Source organism: Neopsephotus bourkii, unplaced genomic scaffold (genome assembly GCF_033783945.1).
Source record: "Neopsephotus bourkii isolate Nb327-2 ecotype Australia unplaced genomic scaffold, CSIRO-AGI_Nbou_v1 NB_998, whole genome shotgun sequence".
In the NCBI taxonomy this organism is placed as follows: Eukaryota; Metazoa; Chordata; class Aves; order Psittaciformes; family Psittacidae; genus Neopsephotus; species Neopsephotus bourkii.
This window is the reverse complement of record NW_026901490.1, coordinates 3,414,228-3,433,723: the sequence shown is the minus strand read 5'-3', so window position 1 is coordinate 3,433,723 and position 19,496 is coordinate 3,414,228. Positions and strand designations below refer to the sequence as shown.

Sequence of the window (19,496 nt, the reverse complement as noted above, 5' to 3'; positions counted from 1 at the left end):
AGGCAGCAGAGCTGCCTGCAAAAGCTGTGCCCAGGTGGAGGACCTGAAAGAGGTGGCCCAGCTGCAGGAGGCGGTGAGGAAGCTGTGTAACATCAGGAAGGCTGAGAAGGAGTGAGATAGCTGGTTACAAGCACAGCCTCCAGCAGACCCACAGCCCACCAGCCAGAATCTCCCCCACCAGCACACACAGAAGGGAAGGGCAGCCAATAATGCAGAACAGAAACCTGCAACGGGAATGACCTGCAGGAGGAGGAGACTTCCCTGAAGCCTGTGGTGCCCTTGCAGAACTGCTCCATGGATCTGCAGACTAGGAAGAAAGACTCATTGCATCAAAAGATGCTGGAGCCTAGTAGAGCAGCCTGACCTGCTCCCTGCAACAACCAGTACACTAAGAAAAAGCAACGAGTGATAGTAGTAGGCGACTTTCTTCTGAGAGGTACAGAGGTACCCACTTACTGACCTGATGTGCTCTCTAAAGAGGTGTGCTGCTTACTGGGGGCTCAAGACTACCAAGCCTCGGACAGTCCACAGACTATTATCTGCTGCTGCTGGAGGGCTGGAGCACCTCTCCTATGAAAACAGTCTGAGAGCTGGGCTTGTTCAGCTTGGAGGAAAGACTCCAGGGACACCCTATAGTACCTAAAGGGAGCTATAAGAAAGCTGATGGGGAACTATTTACAAGGGCATGTAGTGATAGGACAAGGGGGAATTGCTTTAAACTGTAAAGAGGGCAGATTTAGATTAGATACAAGTTTTGCGGTGTGACTGTGGTGAGACACTGACCAGGTTTTCCAGAGACATTGTGGCTGCCCCATCCCTGTAAGTGTTCAAGGCCAGCTGGATGGGGCTTTGAGCAACCTGTTTTAGCGGAAGGTGTCCCTGCCCATGGCACGGAGGTGGAACTAGATAAGCTTCCTTCCAACCCTATGGTTCTAACACATTCCTGCTGCTTCATTCTCTCCCAGTGTAAGTACGTTTTAAAACCTTGTTCTGTGTAATGCATTCCAAGCAAAAATGAAAATGCCCTGCTGAAAAAGGCAGCCAACAAGATTCAGTGCTGTGTTTCCCCTTTTCAAATTGGGAAAAGGCAAATCTTGCATGTTTTATCATTTATTGCTTCTCCAAAAATGGCAGGCTCTCTGCAGCAATCTGTTATTTCTGTACATTTTTTGATGGATCAAAGTGCAAGACTGAATTCAATTTTTGCTAAGGCTTATTTTTATTTAGTACATATTACAAGACTTAATGTGTTAGCATATTGCTGTACATATGGGTTACTTTTTAGTTACACTTTCAATATGTGCACTCTCACAGACCAAAGGGAGCCTAAGGCCAAAGAACCATAAGTCAGGCCAATTAGAAATAAAGTTTTGTTCTGTGCTGCCACTGGAGGTAAAAAAAATTCAGAGCCAGGACATCTCCAGGATTCTGTGGCTGTTGATTGAGATGGAACTAGTGGAAATCACAACATTCCCTCAGCGTTGCCTAGAAACCAGGGGAATAGCTGTGATATGTTTCTAAAAATGGTCACTTACATTTGGGTGTTTTAATTATCTACATGGTGGAAAAAAGTATAGGAACAATAGGGAGGAGAGTATGAGAAATCCACCACTTGGGTATGACAGAACAGCCTACTTATTGCATGTTGGGTACAGCACACTGAGAATTTGGGAACCTGAAATTCAGAATTTAGGCAACCAAACAGAAGTAGTATCGAAAAAGTATAAAAATCTTACTATGAGCAGCTCATTAAAAAATAATAAAAAAACCAAACAGTAGTGATGATGTCTGTAGCATGGTCGCTGCAGTCACAGTATCACAGTATCACAGTATGCTAGAGATTGGAAGGGACCTCAAAAGATCATCTAGTCCAGTCCCCCTGCCGGAGCAGGAACACCTAGATAAGGTTACACAGGAGCATGTCCAGGCGGGTTTTGAATGTCTCCAGAGAAGGAAACTCCACAACCTCCCTGGGCAGCCTGTTCCAGTGTTCTGTCACCCTCACTGAGAAGAAGTTTCTTCTCAAGTTTAAGTGGAACCTCTTGTGTTCCAGTTTGCACCCATTGCCCCTTGTCCTATCATTGTTTGCCACTGAGAAGAGCCTGGCTCCATCCTCGTGACACTCCCCCTTTATATATTTATATACACTAATAAGGTCACCCCTCAGTCTCCTCTTCTCCAAACTATAGAGATGCAGCTCCCTCAGTCTTTCCTCATAAGGGAGATGCTCCACTCCCTTAATTATCTTAGTTGCCAATAGAGTAAGGATACCACTAGAGATGAGAATCTCATGCAGTTATATTCTCTCTAGTATCTTCAGGTATCTGAAATGGAAACTTTTTAAGACTGCCTCTACCTCTACATTCTACAATTTTAATGCTTTCTGGATTTGTTGGTTTTGTGCAGAGGAGTGAGGAGAACAGGTATGCTCTGTGACATTTCCCTCGTACCAAGAGATGTAAGAGAAAATGACAAAATGTTATCAGATTACTTTGTTTTGGCAAAAAAAGTGTTTGTGGTAACATAATTGATGGTAGTTGAAATGCCATGGGAATGTACATGTGATAAAAAAAGCAGCCAGAAAGACAGACAACCACCAGAGGACGGAGTACCGATGGGTTTCCAAGACATATGCTCCTTCTCCTTATCTCTCCCAGACAAATTTAAGTACATGTAAAGATGATTTTACAGAAAAAAATAATTAAGACTGCCAAAATGATCACTAATATGTGAAGCACAAGAACTAAGGCCGTAACCAAACTGAACTTTGTATACCTAGTGGGTATACCTACAATAGCAAGGGAAAGCAGAAGCTGACCATCAAGGGTTAGGGGTTAGCTAGACATGAAACAGCTACGGAAAAGTTTTCTGAAGTATTTGGTAGAGTCTACACAAAGTCCTGGGGTAGCTAAACCACAGGTTTCATCCAGCATGAATGTTTGTGTGACTTTCTGGGAGCTCCGCATGAGTCAGGAATATGGAAGAAAAACTGTTTTAAAATACAACTCCCTTGAGTTTGCTATGATGATGAACTGCATTCAGACTATTTTCCTAGCACATAAGGAAGAGTAGCAAATAACTTGAAAAACCTCATTCAGCCTATGATTAATAATAATTGCTAGCTGGTGAGGGGAATATCCCTCCAGTTGGGACGATACGTGTCCTTTTTTGAGGTGTCTGGCTATGGTGGTGAAAGCTGTACCTCTGGCCAAGCAGTGAGATAAAGTTTCACATAAAAGGTACACAAAAAAGGGATGTGTAACATGCTTGACAAAACTTAAATATGAGCCTATTGCTACTTCAAAAAGTTAAACACATCAGCATTCATCAGTGATGGGGATCAAATGCTGCTTCTCAAAAGTTTATGGTTTTGTGGTTCATTTCTAAGGCATTGTTTATTTTGAAAGGTACAGAGAATTAATTTTTTCAGTGTAAGGCACTGGGAATGCTCTAGGCTCTCTCTCGGTTTGTCATTCACTCCTCTGAAACATGAGCAATTTGCCTTAAATCACTCCTTGGCATCCATTATACTTTGGCTCCCTGACAAGTTAGAAGAAAACGGCTTAAATAATTAGGGCACCTTTCACTGGCAGGGCAAAACGTTTGCTTGGCTGCACCGCTTGAAGAGACGTGTTGGGGCCCAGCGCAAGGGGTGAGGGTGTACCCGCAGCTCCCCGCACCTTCTCCACGTTGCCAAACGAGGGGCTGAGGCTGCAAGGGCCGGCACCCCCCACGGCAGGGGCGCGGGGCGCACGCCTCCCCACCCGCCACCACCCGCCGCCGTGGCCATGGCAACGCCGAAGGCGGCCGAGCTAGGCCGCGGCTGGCCAGGCGCAGCGCCTCGCCTCGCCCCGCCCCGCCCCGCCCCGCCCGCCCGCGGCGGGGGCCGAGAGGCTTCTTGCCGGCGGCGCGAGCGCCGGCCTGCGCAGCGCTTTCGGGCCCGGTCGGGAGCATGGGGCTGAGGATGGAGAGCGGTAGCGGGCGGAGCCAAGGTGCGGGGGGCTCGGTGGTGGCTCGGTGGTTGGGTGGGGAGAGCGGGAGCCGGCAGGGCGCGGATGCCACCTTGCCTCCCCCGTAGTTACCGGGCGCAGGGCGGCTGGGCGCGCCCGTCTCCCGCCCGGGGTGGAGGGCAGGCGTGCGGCGGCGGGCATGGCGGCGGCTCAGCCTCTGCGCGGGGGGCGGGCACAGCGCCGCCCTCGGGCTGAGGGAACCAGTCGAGGCGCCGGGGTTCTTGCAGCCGGCGCTGGGGAGGTTCGGAGCTCGCTCCGTTTGCACTCGGCTGCCCTCAGCTGTGCTGCCCTGTTTGTCACGCGTGGGGCGCTGTGCTAGGGCTGCGAGGCAGCGAGGCTGCGGTGATGGGAACGGCCGAGTGCAAGCGCTTGCACTCAGTGGGCGAGGTTTGGCAGCTGGAGTTGTGAAAGGTCACACATAAACCCCCCTGAAAGGTTATAATCCTCCGAGAAATACGGCCTTTAACTGTCCAGGTTACAGCCATCATCACAAGTGTGCATATGTATCTGAACAAATAAAACGTTATCGCTGCTACGGTGAATGTTCCAGGCTGCCGCTGTCAGCGCTTCCTTTTGAGGCCGCCTGTGCTTCTTGGAGTCTATTTATTTATTCTCCAAAGATGCTATTCGGAATTATAATGGATTTTACACTGTAGAGGATCAATTACATGGCATTTAGATGTAGATCCAAGTGTTCTGGTTTGGTGGGATTTTAAGGCAAGTGTATTTAAAGACTCAAAAGCTTTGAAGCTCTCATAAAGTGATACTTTACCCAGATTTAACCATCTGTGGGCTACTGTTGTTCTCTGTTCCTATGAATAATCTTAGGGGCATTTGTCATTCATGATAAAAACAGGCATAAGCACACAAAAATGGTTGCATGAGCCAACTCTGGTGCTTGGAAAATGCCTCATATTTTTAGATCTGAACGGGATTACATGCAGTATGTAAACCAATGGTAGGAATTACTCAGGGCTGCACTGTACTGTCAAAATCATAGGTAGCTGCCTAAGGTCAGATACTTTGAGATAACGTTACACTTTCATGTTGCATCTTGGTGTCAGTGCCAGTCTTTGTTGATAATGATGGATGTCACTACCGTAGATACCTGATATCAAAGCAGAGTTTGAACATGATTTCTAATACTACACAGAAATATGAAATTCAGAGCAAAAATCTGTATCTCATGCATCCAGTTTTTATGTCCTGTAAAGTGTGAAGGCAATTTTATTACAAATTTATCCTTTTTCTGACTATTCTTCCTTTGATTCTATAGACAGTCGGAAAACATGCTGACTGTCTGTTGACCATAAAATGAGAGTATGTAGGATGCAAGATTTAAATTTCATCCAGGTTGCAGCAAGCTTTGCGTGAATGACTCCCGTTAACAAAAAAGTAAAAAAAATAATTCAAAAGTAGGAAAGAATAAATGTGTGTGTCTCTACTTGGGAAGCAGTTGCTTGTCTGCATGGGAGATTATCAGAGTCAGAAGTAGGTGAATGGACAGCCCAGTATCTAGTTTCACAGACATGCAGGAACAACCCTTACAGGCAACAGGGATTTGCCCAGGCAGAGATACTAATTCCTTACAATGAGCTAACCTAGAAAACTGGGTACCTGAGCAAACTTGGTAGAACAGCCATTGGATTGCTCGCAGACAGTTTATGAAAGAGGCAAAACACATAATGTTTGTGTTTTCTCTATAGGACAGTTGTATCTACGCACTGCATATCCAGAATGTTAATACAGAAGAAATGGGATTTGATGTACTGGTATACTCTTCAAAGTTTCTTGTTCAGACCTGGCCTCATCATTGTAAAGAAAGAAGCAAGATTTTATACTTGTTTTGTATCAGGGTTTCTCTTTTGTCTAGTCTAAAGAATATGTAACAAAAATTATTTTTTGCATATATACATATATATTGCACCTATATAAATACATACATAGCTGTACTGGTTTCAGGTGTAACAGTTATTTTATTTTAGTAGTAGCTGGTGCAGTGCTGTGTTTTGGTTTTAGTTTAGGAATAATGTTGACAGTATAGGATTTCCATCTAGGTCTTCTTGAAGTGCAAATAAGGCTGAGACTTTTTTCCTCAATAAAAATATTAAAGAATTAGACCTTTATGTTTTTCCCTAATTCCAGGTATGAACCTTCAAGTTATTTACTGCAGCAGTATCAGGAATTGGTTCATATAGTCACAGACCTATAGAGTGACCTCAAATAATCTGAATAATGACATTCTAAGCCATTTTGTTCTTTCAGTCCAGTCTTCTGCATTGGGCTATTTAATTCCCACAGCCAGTGATTGCCACATACCTGAACAGCAATGAAATCATATACTTACTGACAATCGATGACACACATTTGTGTTGCTTTTATCTTAGAATGATGGGGAAGTCGCCATTATTGGTGCATAAGAGGCTGCTCTTAAGTTTAGGCAGTTTGCACTGGCTTCAGAGACTCTAACCCAAAATTTCAATATCCCCGTATTTAAAGACAGCACCATCTTATTTAGACTCTTCCAGCATTGCAGGAAATCTGTGCAGTAATCTGACTGTAGCTGGAAGGGTATTAAAACACGTCTGTGACTTCTGAGTTGTTTTGGTTTTGGTTGTGTTTTTTTTTTCCTTTGTATTCCTCCATTTGCCACTTGGACAGGCAGTTTTTAAACTCAAGCACTGATTTGGTAATACTAATTTGATTTTTTAGAAGCTGAAGTTGCCTTTGATCAGCAAAGAAGTTGAAAAAGAATGTTTGTTTCCTCGAAGAAGGATGGACATTTTGAAGTTGTATTTGAAACATAATAGTACATTTTAATTTATATTGGGAAATGTTAATCACCAACCTTAACTTCTTACCAAATTAAAACCTTGGTTCAGCAAATCCTTAAGCCTATCTTTAATTTGACCATTAGTCTATTAAGTGAGTTTTAGTCACTTAACTAATCCTATTTCCATTTAGCAAATAATTTAAATTTGTAATCTGACTTAAGTCCCATTTCATTGAAGATATCTTGCATGCTTCAAGTGAAATATGTGCTAAAGGAAACAGGATTCAGATCATTAACCCTGCTAGCTATTTTGCTCCAGATTATACCTTGCAACTTTCCCTGAAGCACAGTGGATTGCAGTTTCTCTGCTCTCCACTCTGGGCAAGGCCATCTGTGCATTAGAGTTTTGCTAATGTATTTTCAGGTAGAGATATGAGAGGGTGGAAGTTAATAATGCAAATGGGGTGTTTGTGGAGCTTCCTTGTAGGCACAGATTATACAAAGGAGGGTTTTTTTTTCCCAATACATATAGAAGAATCTAAATACAGTGTGCCATTTAGACATGTACATATATTTTGTCTGTTGATTGGTTTGACATTAGGTATTGAAACACGTTCAATATGGATGTTCATGGGATGGCATACTGTTAAGTTTCATGTAGCAGTAGAAGTCAAAACATATTTGTCATGTAGGACATGCTTGTGAGCTAATGTGCTAGTGCCCTTGACTAATAGCACCATTCCCACAGGAATTATTACAGCACATGGTAGAGTATGCTCCTGGATTACCTTTTGCCATCTTGCACAGGCACAACTATTCAATGAACTCAGGTTAGTAACCTTTTAGGAAAGACATTTCTAAACTGTGATATGAACATTGATAGTTGTACACATATGATTTAAAAGTAACATATTGTCACTTCTGGAACGCTATCACTTACACACCCTTCTAGAAAACAGGAAACTGCTGGTGCCACTGCTAAATCTAGAGGTGCTGCCCTAGCAAATGATGATGGGTCTTACTAAAGTTCATTTGCTTCTGCCTGCAATTTGAATCACAGGATGTGCTGCTGATACATACAGCTGCTGCTTTCTGCTTTTGAAGTATGAATAGACCAATAACCTGCATCCGAAACTTCCCTAACTGGTCATGTGAAACCTGTAGCTAGGAAAATTGTAACAAATATTTTTAAAGCTACTGTACACTACTATTTCATTAGAGTCCTTAAATTTATCAGAGGAGGCTTTGACTCTTGAACTGTAATATCGGTTGCATGGTTTTAATTTATGCTGAATACTATTAGAATGTTAGTTTAAAGCAGTGAGAGACCTGACTCTTAGGCATTAGGGATGGGTGTAAAGAAGAGATTTGGTGTAATCCAGCATAGTAAGTGTATAAATAGTGCACCTCTAATTAATGGCTTAAAAGATTATGGATGGTGCATATGTCAAGGAATGATATATTGTATCATTTTCATCATATTTTGCCTCTGACACAAATGATCCCATGCAAAATTCAGATGGGATATTAGGGATGTTATTTCAAAATTAGGGTATCATAGTTTCTTGGGGCTTTGTTCATCAGGTTTTGCTTCAGAAAATTTAGAAGATAATGGCTGTATTTTTCCTCTGGTGGATCCAGCCATTTCTTAACAAATCTTATATGTGATTCTGTTAAAACTGGCTTCACATCTAAGACTTTATACTCTCAGAATTGATAGGAGTTGTGGTATCACTGGAAATCAGTATGAGTCCAAGTGGCTTCTGTTTTGCTTGCATGAACTGAAAAAAAATACAGGTGTGACTACAAAGTGCTCGGTTTTGCCCCACTGTAACTCAAATAAAATGGAATATTATCAGCATTCAGTAATCAGCTCGATCTAAAGCCATATTTGAAGGTCTCTTGTGATTGTGATGCAGAGAAGCAGTGGAAATGTGCCACGTTTCAACATGCTTTCCTAAAGAAGGAGTCTGTGGGTGAGTCACTGTTCTCTGTTGGCTTTCTCCTCTTTCCATTATTGGAAAGTCGGTATCTATTAGCCAACTTCACCTATTTGTGACTAAGAGGTAGGACTTAGTGGTACAAATGTCAGTGGCTGGGTAGGACATAATTCAAGGAATTTATAAGCATTTTTTGAGAGAGAGTCATTCTGTTCTGTGTTCATTCCCAGATACACAACTAGAGGATAAGAACTAGTCAACCAAGGATAAGCAACCAGAGCAGCTTAAATTAGATGACCCATTATAACACCTATAGCACCTCTTCAGCCACTGCTGAGCAAGTAGGGGATGTTGAGGATGACTGCAGGTAAGGAAAAGGCAGCAAACTGGGGAAATAGAAAGGAGTTTAGGGGGTATGGTAGGAAGATGTAAACCACACTGATGGGAAGGCAAGCCTGTCCTGGGTTCAGCAGCAGCAGTCATTTTTTCTCCTTAGTAGCTGGTTCAGCGCTGTGTTTTTGACTTTTGGCCTGGGAATAGCACTGATAACACTGATGTTCTTAAGTTGTTGCTAAGTAATGTTTAGTCAGACCAAGGACTTTGTGAGTCTCATGCTCTGCCATGGAGGAGGGGAAGCCGGGAGGAAGCAGAGACAGAACACGTGACCCAAACTAGCCAAAGAGGTATTCCATACCACAGCATGTCATGCCCAGGATGTAGAACTGGGGGCAGTTACCCAGAAGGGCTAGTTCAGTGCTGGGTCGGGCTGGGTATCAGTCGGCGGGTGGTACTGTATTCTCTTCCCATGTTATTACCTTTATCATTATTATTAGTGGTGGTAGCAGTAGTGATCTGTGTTACACTTTAGTTACTAAACTGTTCTTATCTCAACCTGTGGGAGTTACATTCTTTTGATTCTCCTTGCCATCCCTCCAGGACCGGGGGCATGAAAGGTGGGGGAGTGAGCGAGTGACTGCATGGCTGACTTGCCGACAAGGTTTAAACCATGACAGTTCTTTTTTGGTGCCCAACGTGGGGCTCAAAGGGTTGAAATAATGACAGATCTGACCGGAGTGTGTCTAGTCGTATTTGTGATAAGCATTCATTGTCACTCATCACAATGCTGATTTATTTGCTCTCAGAGTTGTTCTTGATCTCACAGTTTCAGCATGTTGTACCTTACTTACAGCCAGTGTTTGCTGTGTTAGTGTTTATCAGATGGCGGGCTTGGGCTAAGGTTCTTGTTTCACTGTACTTTATGGTAATGACTTGTAATACGGATGAGCTCCTGCAGCCCTCTTCCTTGCCTCCATCTTCGTGAGGCTGCGGGGAGCCCAGGTCGAGTGGCCCCAGGAGGCAGCTGCTGCCGAAGTGGCCCGGGAGAGCTGTCCCGGGGACCAAGCGGCGGTGGGAGCAGGGCTGGGGGCCGGGAAGGAGCGGCTGCCAGTGAAGGAGGTCGGGGCAGTTGAGGAGGGGAAGTATGCAGCTGCTGAGCAGTGGGAGGAGGCAGCGGAGGAGCCGAGCCCTGCGGCCAAGCCCAGCCCCAAGAGCATCCCCCAGCAGCTGCCTGCCAAGCCCCAGGAGCCTGAGCCCCAGGAGGATGCGGAGAGCAAGATACCACCTTTGGCAGCCTCAATTGAGTCCGGCCTCGGGCACGTGGGACTAGTGGAGGATGCAGGAGACCACGCAGCACTTTCCAGCAAGGGAGAGGAGGAAGATCTGGACTCAGAACAAGAGAATCTGGTAGTGAGAGAGCCAGCAAGCACAGCAGCCACACCAGCCCCAGTGACAAGTACAGAAGCATCATTTGAAAGTTCTGAAGGTTTTGAATGGCCTTTGGGTACCCTTGGGACCTGCCTGCTGATTGTGATGGGGATCAGCATGTTGGCACACATACAGACTGTGTTTTACCCACGACCATTTTGTCTGATCTTGAAAGTTATGCATAGTCGGGTTTGGGTCTTATCTAGGGTTAGATGACAATATAGGAGGACCAAGAGATTTTCCCTGAGGCTGAACAGTCATGGGTGGCAGGGTGTGGGGAATAGTATGGGCGAGTATCTAGCCCACTGGGCCCCTCCAGTGCTTTGGAAGCATCAGAGATGGAAGGCAGATGTATGGAGTCCCCAACAACAAGTTGCAGAAACTGCTGAAGGGGAGGGTGAATTATTTTGAGCCTGGTGGGCCCATGACACTTCAGGCCACCAGGGCAGAGATGCAACATAGAGATGAACTCATGATCGAGGGGTAGACTTAACAATGGATACTATTGCCCAGGTTATTCACAAGTGTGAACACTGCACACAGCCTCTCCTGCTCTGAAAGACTGTTACAAGAGATGGAGCCTGACATCATGGACCGGATGGACTCAGCAGCTTTATAGGGATTGATCCATGCACTAAGGAATGATCTCTCTCTCACGCGCGTGCTGTGTGAATGTGTGTATATATATATATATACACACACATATATATATGTATATATATAAGAGTGACGGTATATTGAAAATGTGAGATCTGAGCATGACGTGAATGATATGGAATAAGGGGTTGATACTGTCCTGGGTTCAGCAGTAGCAGTCATTTTTTCTCCTTCTTAGTAGCTGGTTCAGCGCTGTGTTTTTGACTTTTGGCCTGGGAATAGCACTGATAACACTGATGTTCTTAAGTTGTTGCTAAGTAATGTTTAGTCAGACCAAGGACTTTGTGAGTCTCATGCTCTGCCATGGAGGAGGGGAAGCCGGGAGGAGGCAGAGACAGAACACCTGACCCAAACTGACCAAAGAAGTATTCCATACCACAGCACATCATGCCCAGGATGTAGAACTGGGGGCAGTTACCTGGAAGTGCTAGTTCACTGCTGGGTCGGGCTGGGTATCAGTTGGCGGGTGGTACTGTATTCTCTTCCCATGTTATTTCCTTTTATCATTATTATTATTGGTGGTAGCAGCAGTGGTTTGTGTTATGCGTTAGTTACTAAACTGTTTTTTATCTCAACCTGTGGGAGTTACATTCTTTTGATCCTCCTCGCCATCCCTCCGGGAGTGGGGGGAAGAAAGGTGGGGGAGTGAGCATGGACTGCGTGGCTGACTTGCCGACAAGATTTAAACCATGACAAGGCCTTAGTAGTAGTACCACTAATGAAGCGTCCTCTCGCATTTTTTCCCTTTAAGTATATAATCCTGTTAATAGAAAAATAGTTGAAAATAGAAAAATTAGTTTCTTATTTAAACAAATTAACCTTAAATCTGGTATGGATTTTTGTGACCAGGTTAATCTCTTAATGTACTTTGAGATAGCAGCATTTACTGTGTCTATTTGTGTTGAATTCATATGCACAACCATTTTCTGTAGCATAAAGAATTAATGGTTACTTTGATTTAAAACTTACCGTAGTACCAAAGAGAGAGGAAGTTATATTTCAGGTCCTAATTTCATTCTTTTAATTATGACCTTTTTAGATATGTTAAATCAGATGTTTGAAGGAAGTTTCATCACTACTAAGTCATTTAGGATTTCACAGAGATTATTTAAACCACTTCAGTTTGTTCCTCAGCATGTGTACAGCATCAATGTTGTAGGGTATTATTAGTGTGTTCAGAGTTAGAAGAGTGAACTTGTGGGTTGAGTGTCCTTATCAACCTTAGGAAGATCAAATCCCCACATCTCATGCAAATGATGCAGTTCTTGGCCATTAGAGACGGAGGAGCTTTCTGTATTTCCATCCGAGAGGAGATCACTGTGCAACCAGGAATGCAAGAGTCCTGGAGCCACCAAAAAACCTTTGCACAAAAGGGTTGATGCCTTGGTGCAGTGATGAACATATTCCTCTGGAACAGATGGGGAGAACCTGAGCTCTGGATCCACCTAGAGCTGAGAGCTGTTTGAACCCAAGCTAAGGTTTAGGATTTGCTCTTTGGAAAATACAGTGTTCATACTTCTCTACACAGTTAAGTGGATGTTTGTGGCTTGCAGTGCTGGGTTTACATGCCTGTATCTAATAACCTAATTAAGGTCTCTGTGGTTTTTTGTGGATTATCTTTTAAGTAACAAGTTTTTGTGGGTAAGGATAGGCTGATTGTTTTATTTTCAGTATTTTTTATTTGCCATGTCTGAAGTACAGGTTTGTTACAGAAATAGTAAGTCTAATACTCGTGTTTAAAATCCTTCCTATGAGAAGGTTTTAACGAAAGACTGGGCTTCTTTCAAGTACATATTTATGTTTAAAATCTGAAATGGCTTTGTAGAAAAATAACAAATCTTGCATAGCCACTAACAACCAGGAAACAAAGTAACAATAGAAACCACCAATTTCCTCATTTTTAAGGCTGTAAAATAAGAAATAAAGATAGGATGCATTTTAAATGAAAATTAAAAAAATAATTTAAACAAAAGACTTTAAAAATCTCTTTGGAATAATATAATTATTACTTACGTTAGATACCAGATGGAAAGAATTATAGAGAATGGGTCTGGTTGTGGAATGTCACACACTTGCAGGGGAAACTTACAACAAGCAAATAGAAATTAATTAATTAATTAATTAATAAGGAACTAAAAGATCTAATTAATTTTTAGAAATACTTAATTTGCTTGCCCTGTGTACTTAGATCTCTCATACAGTGTGAGAATCATGATTTTATATTCATTGTAGACAGTCCACTTACATCTATGAGGAAATCTGTGGTTACATCACATAGTTACATGGTTAGTATATCAAAGATAGGAGTCCATTATATATCTGAGTTTCAGAGGCTTAAATCTCAAAGAATGGTTTCTTTAAAGAAACTAAATTATCTTGAAGAGTTTCCAGTCCGGTTCTGGTAATATATATACATAAACCTTCAATTTGTGACAGGAAGTTTTATTCTAAGACACAGAAATTGTGCATTTTAATTAGGAAACCTGATTATTGCAAAAACTGCTGTAGCACTGTGTGTACTTTGATCTGTTCTGCTAAGTCCAGTTGAGACAAGTGCTTCTATTCCCAAATAATTTATTACTTAAGAACCATCAAAATTGGCAGAAAATTTTTCTCCAAAAAAAAATCTCACTTGCAGTCATGGTTTTGAGAAAAAAAAAAGGCAAAGTAACCAAAATGCACACTGCCTTCACTGTGTTCAGAGTCTTAAATCAGTACAGCTTCCATCACTGGATCACTCCCCCCCACCTGCAGCCTGATAAAGATTAATTGTAATGGACAAAACCAGTAGACTAGTTTTTGACGGAGTTTATCCGTGTGCCATCTGCTGGTGAGGCAAAGCGTGTGACCATTTTGAAATCTCTTTTTTCTATAGTGCTGAACAGACACATCTCCAGCTGGAGACAGTAGAAGCAACAGGTTTCTCAGCATCTCTGGTCACCTTTAACTCAGGGCAAAGTCATTTAGATTACCTGAAGAGAATCAGCTGTAGTTATAACAATCTCTCTACTGTTTTAAGATGCCCCCACTTACCTTTCTATGCTTCTTTCACATAAAAAGGAGATAGAGGAGGCGTTGTAAGCATTTAGCTAAGTGTCATATGTGTCTCCTTCTGGAATTATAACCTAACTCTGACATATAGAAAATACTGGAATATTTAGATGTGACTGAAACCCCTCTGATTCTCAGGTGTCTGCTATAATCTAGATTTCTGGCATGTATGTGAGGTTTGGTTTTTTTATCATTAGGACAAATATTTATCAGCTGAAATTTTATAATCTAACATTCAAGTCCTCCCAGAGATTTGCATTTTTTAAACACATTGTAACTTCAGGAGCTCATGGATTTCAGGATGGATATCCAGCTAGACAGTGAATACCACTTGTATGTAATAGTGTATGGTAGAGAAAGATAATACCTAAACAATAAAGAAAGCCTTTATCGGCAAAGGTTGTTATGGAGACAGTCATTCTAAATCTAATAAATTTTTGCTGTATGTTTGGAAATTTAATTTTTTTTTAAATAATTTAGGATTGTTTGCTCATGTATCTGTTTAAATCACAAATAGAGATTAGGAAGAATTGAATCACAAGGAGAATCTAAAATGAGCCATTTGAAATTGATACAGATGAGCAGGAATGTTGTCATTTGGCTTTAAAGAAAACAGGATAAAGATAAAACAGTTGCAGGATAGGCTTGAAATAATATGCAATAGCATATTCTTCCTTTTTTTTTGTTTGTTTTTCAATGTTTTCTTGCCCCTTTCCTACTGCTGATCTGGCAAGTTCACAGCAAAGAGTAGAGGGAGCACTATTTTTTGCAGGCACTGCTTCTAATACTGTAAAGCCACGGAAGCCCATACTTTATAAAGGCCACATACTAATTAAAAATTGCCCTGGTATTTGTTGTGCTTTGTAAGAACAAGGATTGAGTTTATTGATCCAGATTTAGCATCATTTCACAGCAGGGTCCCAAAAAAATACTCTGCAAATTTCCACATATGCTAATGACTTTCATTTTACTTACTTTGTTAAATGCTTTTTTCACTTCCCAAACTATTTCTAGTTACTCGAAATTTAGTACAGTATGTCTTTTTATATATCTAAGGCCCTTTGGGGTAATTATATTAAAATATTGTTAGTGATTTGTTTTGCTGCAATCTACTAATCAATAGTCAGACACCATGTTAACCATCTTGTGTGACACACTGCTGCACTTAAAATAGAGCAATAGTACTCCAGCAGTCTTTATAAAACAGTTGGAAATGGAAAAAAGCTCCTGGAAACCCAGATGTTGGGCATGCAGGATGTAAGAAGCCATGACAGGTGGGATTAAGGAGCTTTTAAAGTGTGGCATGGCTTTCATCATGGCTTCTGCAACCCCCAGTGAGTTTCTAATTCTATCTACCTTTGTCAACCCAACTGAAGACCACATAGAAGAGATGCCCACTCATATTGGGTAGTCCTGTATGCTGCTTCATCTGGTGAAGAGTGGAAAGCTGCAGGTAACCAGTAAGTGTACAGCAGTGAAGTTCCTGCCCCAGAGCTGTAAGTGCCTCCAAGTGCTAGGAAACAGCTGGCAGTTGCAGACATTTGAACTAACAGATGAGAAGTGGGGTGGGAATGGGAACGCCATGTGGGCCTTGATAATAATAACAAATTGTAGAAATTGGTTGTGTGGTTTTAGACTTGTTGTTAAGTAAATGTGGTATGTGTTTCTTTGTTAAAGAAACCTTGTTTGTTTTGCTTTGTGTTTTGGGTGTGTTGGGTTCCTTGAATGTTTTATATACATTAGTATTTGTAGTAATAGTATATCTCCTGTCCAGATTTGTTCTAAATGTGTTGCAGCTACTTAATTAGTTCAGGTTCAGATCTTTCAATCACAGGTTGCATAACAGACAGTGAGCGTGCGTTGGCAGTATAGTATTGTTTCTGAGAAGGAGTTGCAAAGCTTTTAATTCAAGTTCTGTCATTTTTCATAGCAGCTTGTTTTGTCAGCATCTGCAGTTGCCTGTAGAGTTCCCAGTCTGTCAAACTGCCCCAAGATCAAATAGCAAACCAGATTTTTTAAATCATATATTGTCATTGATAGGATGAATTTTTCCATGAACATAATCCCCTTCAATCTATTAAACTTACATTTTAGTATAATTCTTATCACACTCATTGTCTACATACAGAATATTTTTTTCATATTAATCCTGTGATATAATGATAAAATTTGATCAATAGAACTTTAAAACAAATTGAAGGATAGTGTAGGTAAGGAACTGTGGCCATGTCTCTGTGCAGTTGAACGACCAATGTAAAGATCAGACTGAAATGATGTTTAACTCCCTGAACCAGTGAAAGCACTACTATTGTACCTTGGTGGTTAGATTAAATTACTTAATTACATTGTTGTATTTCAGTAATATCTTCACATTTAAATAAGCTCTTTTTCCGTTATGAAAAAGAGCCAATACAGCTGTTCATGAGTTCTTTGGAGAAAGACTCTACTTTTTTTTTTGTCTGTAAAAATACACATTCATTCTCCTTCTGACTTTTGGTTTTTGTTTGACACTTTGTTAAAGCAAATGAATACCCAGCTCTTACCATTCCTAGATGTGGTCCAGCAAGTCCATTTAAAGGACAACTAAGTACTAAAAGCAATGGTAAGTAACTTGTGAGTTCATCAGAAAGTTGGTTTCTTTATGTGAATTCATTGCTTTTATTTTTAAAATGTTTTTATAATTAAAACTTTTGCATTGAGCTTAATTGGCAATGTTAAATAGTACTTACATTTAGTAATCATTACTGAAAATACGTTTGAGGAGTAATTTTTGCCTTGACTGTATTGCTAGCTACAGATAGCAAGATAAGCAAATATATAACAATGTCACATCTGTATTAGCTGGAGTATGTGTATGGTTGCTGCATTAAAGAACCTTTGAGGTTAAACATTTTCTTTTACAGTGAGTAGTTTACGTGGACTAATTTCTGTTCCATACTGCCACCCTAGGCACCTTTTTCAAAAGAGCGTAGAATGGAGAAACAGGAAATTTCCATGCTGATGTTTTCATAGTCCAATTTCAGCCACTTCTGTAGCTATTTATTGAGTTAATGTCTGACTGGGGGTGGGGAGGGGAAGCAGGCAGAATTATTTCATATGACGGCAACTGGTAAAGAAAATTGACTACAATTGAGCAAAGAATTTAAGCACATAGTAATTTAACTTTGTGATTTTGAATTGCAGTTAATAAGTGTTTAAGATTTTAGTACTCTTGTGCCTGTTTTTATAATGTTCAAATATATTTAATCTTACAGCTTTCTGCATCGACTCCTCTCAAAGTCTAACTAATCAATACCTGATCAGAGACCACATGGTGTTTCATTATAACAAAATCCTTTCCGCCAAAGGTAAAAATGTAGCATATATGAATGAACCTTCTAGTCACAGATTTAGCTTATTCTCCCAGAATGAGCTCATATTAAGAGGGAATGAATTGATTTGTAGGAAGTGTAATTTTCTTTCTGTTTCTTACTCAAAGTGATGTCAGAAAGGAGATATGGCAGCTACTTAGTAGTTTAGTAATTGGAATTGAGATGGAAGTTTTGTAGTTTGGAAGTTTGTTATGAAAGATGCCACTTAATTTTAGGGCATTTTGTGCTGTATTTGCTTCATTCTGCTTTTGATGAAATAATGAATTATGAAATATTATGCCGAACTGAAAATCATGGAGATAGTGACAACAGCAGACATACAGAATTTATTTTAGAAATGAAGGCAGAACATTTCTAGTTAAACTCAGACACTTATGTGTCTTTTTACCTTTTTTTTTTTTTAATGTTCATTAATTTTTTTACAGGTACTGCAGTCAATGTTATTGTTGAGTTTTAAGGCTTTTGAAAATTTTCTCATGTGCTTACACATGAGAAAATCAAGTTGCTACTCTGTTTTTTTAAGCATTAAAAATGTATGGGTTTTTTTTCATGTTTTTTAATGCTAGAAAGTACTTCTGTTTACCAAAAGACGCATATGAAATATGGAGCCTACTAAATTTGTACATGTTTGTATGTTTCATAATTATGGTGAAATTCTGAACAAAAGTTTTTCAGATTTAGAAATGTGTGATTACTCCACTATGAACTGACAATATCCTGTTGTCAGCACTACAATCGAAAACAAGCTGCATTACAGCCAAAGTTGTCTTTTTAAGGTCATATATAAGGAGTCTGAAGTACTGTGTTTAAAAAGTTAATATCATGCACAAAGTTCAGAAGATCTGTAAATAGTTGTTAATTTTGTTTACAGTTCACAGCCTATTTTAATTCTTCATGGCATAAGCTTCTTGTAGGGTTCCCAGTCCTAGACATCAAATGTTACAACTTTTGGCAGGATGTCCTGAGTATTCAAACTAAATGCCTGCTTTCAAGAGAGGTATGCTGGGGCTTTGGATTCTGCCAGAGTCCATGCTCAAAAGCATACTGTTATCTCTCTAACATGCAGCATCCTTAGTATCCTCAGATATGCAATTAAATGCCATCAGCACAAAATTTGTAAGGAATCTTCATTTAAGTGATGATTCTTCTGTCAAATATTTGTTTACTTTAGCACCCTTATCTCAGAATTTCTCTGACTGTATTAATATCAACCTAATACTTTAAATACACAGTAAATAGTATGTTTTAAAATAGAGAAAATTTGCTGCGTTCTAACTAAATTAGTCTTTGTTCTATGTTGATTAATGGCTACTTTTTTCTAGCCATCACAAATACTAAGTAAATTTTGACTCATTCCCATTTGTTTTTTTCTTATTTTCAGCAGCTGTAGACTGTTCAGTGCCCAAAAGTAGGTTGTCCAGCATCAAATGTAAGTATTTGTGTTACATTAATTCTGCAAAAGCTTCTATAAAACTAACTTAATAGAGCAAAAGAGACAGAGGAATAGAAGTGTAACAGTAGAATATAACGCTTAATAAATACATATTTATATATAGTATATAGTCTGTATTAATTTATAAATATATATACAGCATTGATATATCTGCTTGTTTCTTCAGCTTTTTGCATCCTGCTCCAGGTATTTGTAAGAACTGCAGTAAATGTAATGCTGGTGAGATGGACCTGGTCTGTTGGTGATGTACTTAGGATCATGGTTAATTTTGCTAAGGATCCATGTGCAGCTAATGGAGCGTATAAGGAGAATGCAATCATTTTCTCTTTTCTTGTGATGTAAGACTGAACTTTGAAGAAGAGAGCTTGTAAGTGCAAGGTCAGGAAAAATTTTGGGAATGTGGGCTCCTGGGAGCTAGGACTGAAACTTCTTGCTCCATTTCTCAGTTATAAGCTCCAGAACCTGGATTGAACTGCA

At 40.6% G+C, this 19,496-nt stretch overlaps 2 protein-coding genes across 6 annotated transcripts in view; one reads left to right on the top strand and one right to left on the bottom strand.

Moving 5' to 3' along the window:
* KCNK10 (potassium two pore domain channel subfamily K member 10) overlaps nt 1–3,752 on the bottom strand; it is an 82,030-nt gene extending 78,278 nt beyond the window's left edge. The window contains exon 1 of the mRNA XM_061359987.1: nt 3,581–3,752. The gene's annotated coding sequence lies outside the window, so the exon portion shown is untranslated. The remainder of the gene's footprint in view (nt 1–3,580) is intronic.
* A 112-nt stretch (nt 3,753–3,864) lies between these two features.
* Nucleotides 3,865–19,496, top strand: part of SPATA7 (spermatogenesis associated 7) — a 42,853-nt gene continuing 27,221 nt past the window's right edge. Inside the window, exons 1-5 of one of the 5 annotated variants that reach the window (XM_061359983.1) lie at nt 3,865–3,992; nt 8,954–9,090; nt 16,717–16,797; nt 17,450–17,542; nt 18,948–18,995. In XM_061359983.1, coding sequence (XP_061215967.1) covers nt 9,072–9,090; nt 16,717–16,797; nt 17,450–17,542; nt 18,948–18,995 — 241 coding nt within the window. In that variant the 5' untranslated portion in view covers nt 3,865–3,992; nt 8,954–9,071. Of the gene's footprint in view, nt 3,993–7,589; nt 7,614–8,953; nt 9,091–15,394; nt 15,656–16,716; nt 16,798–17,449; nt 17,543–18,947; nt 18,996–19,496 lie in introns of those variants that run through there. The other 4 variants (XM_061359984.1, XM_061359980.1, XM_061359981.1 and 1 more) reach the window with 4 other exon arrangements.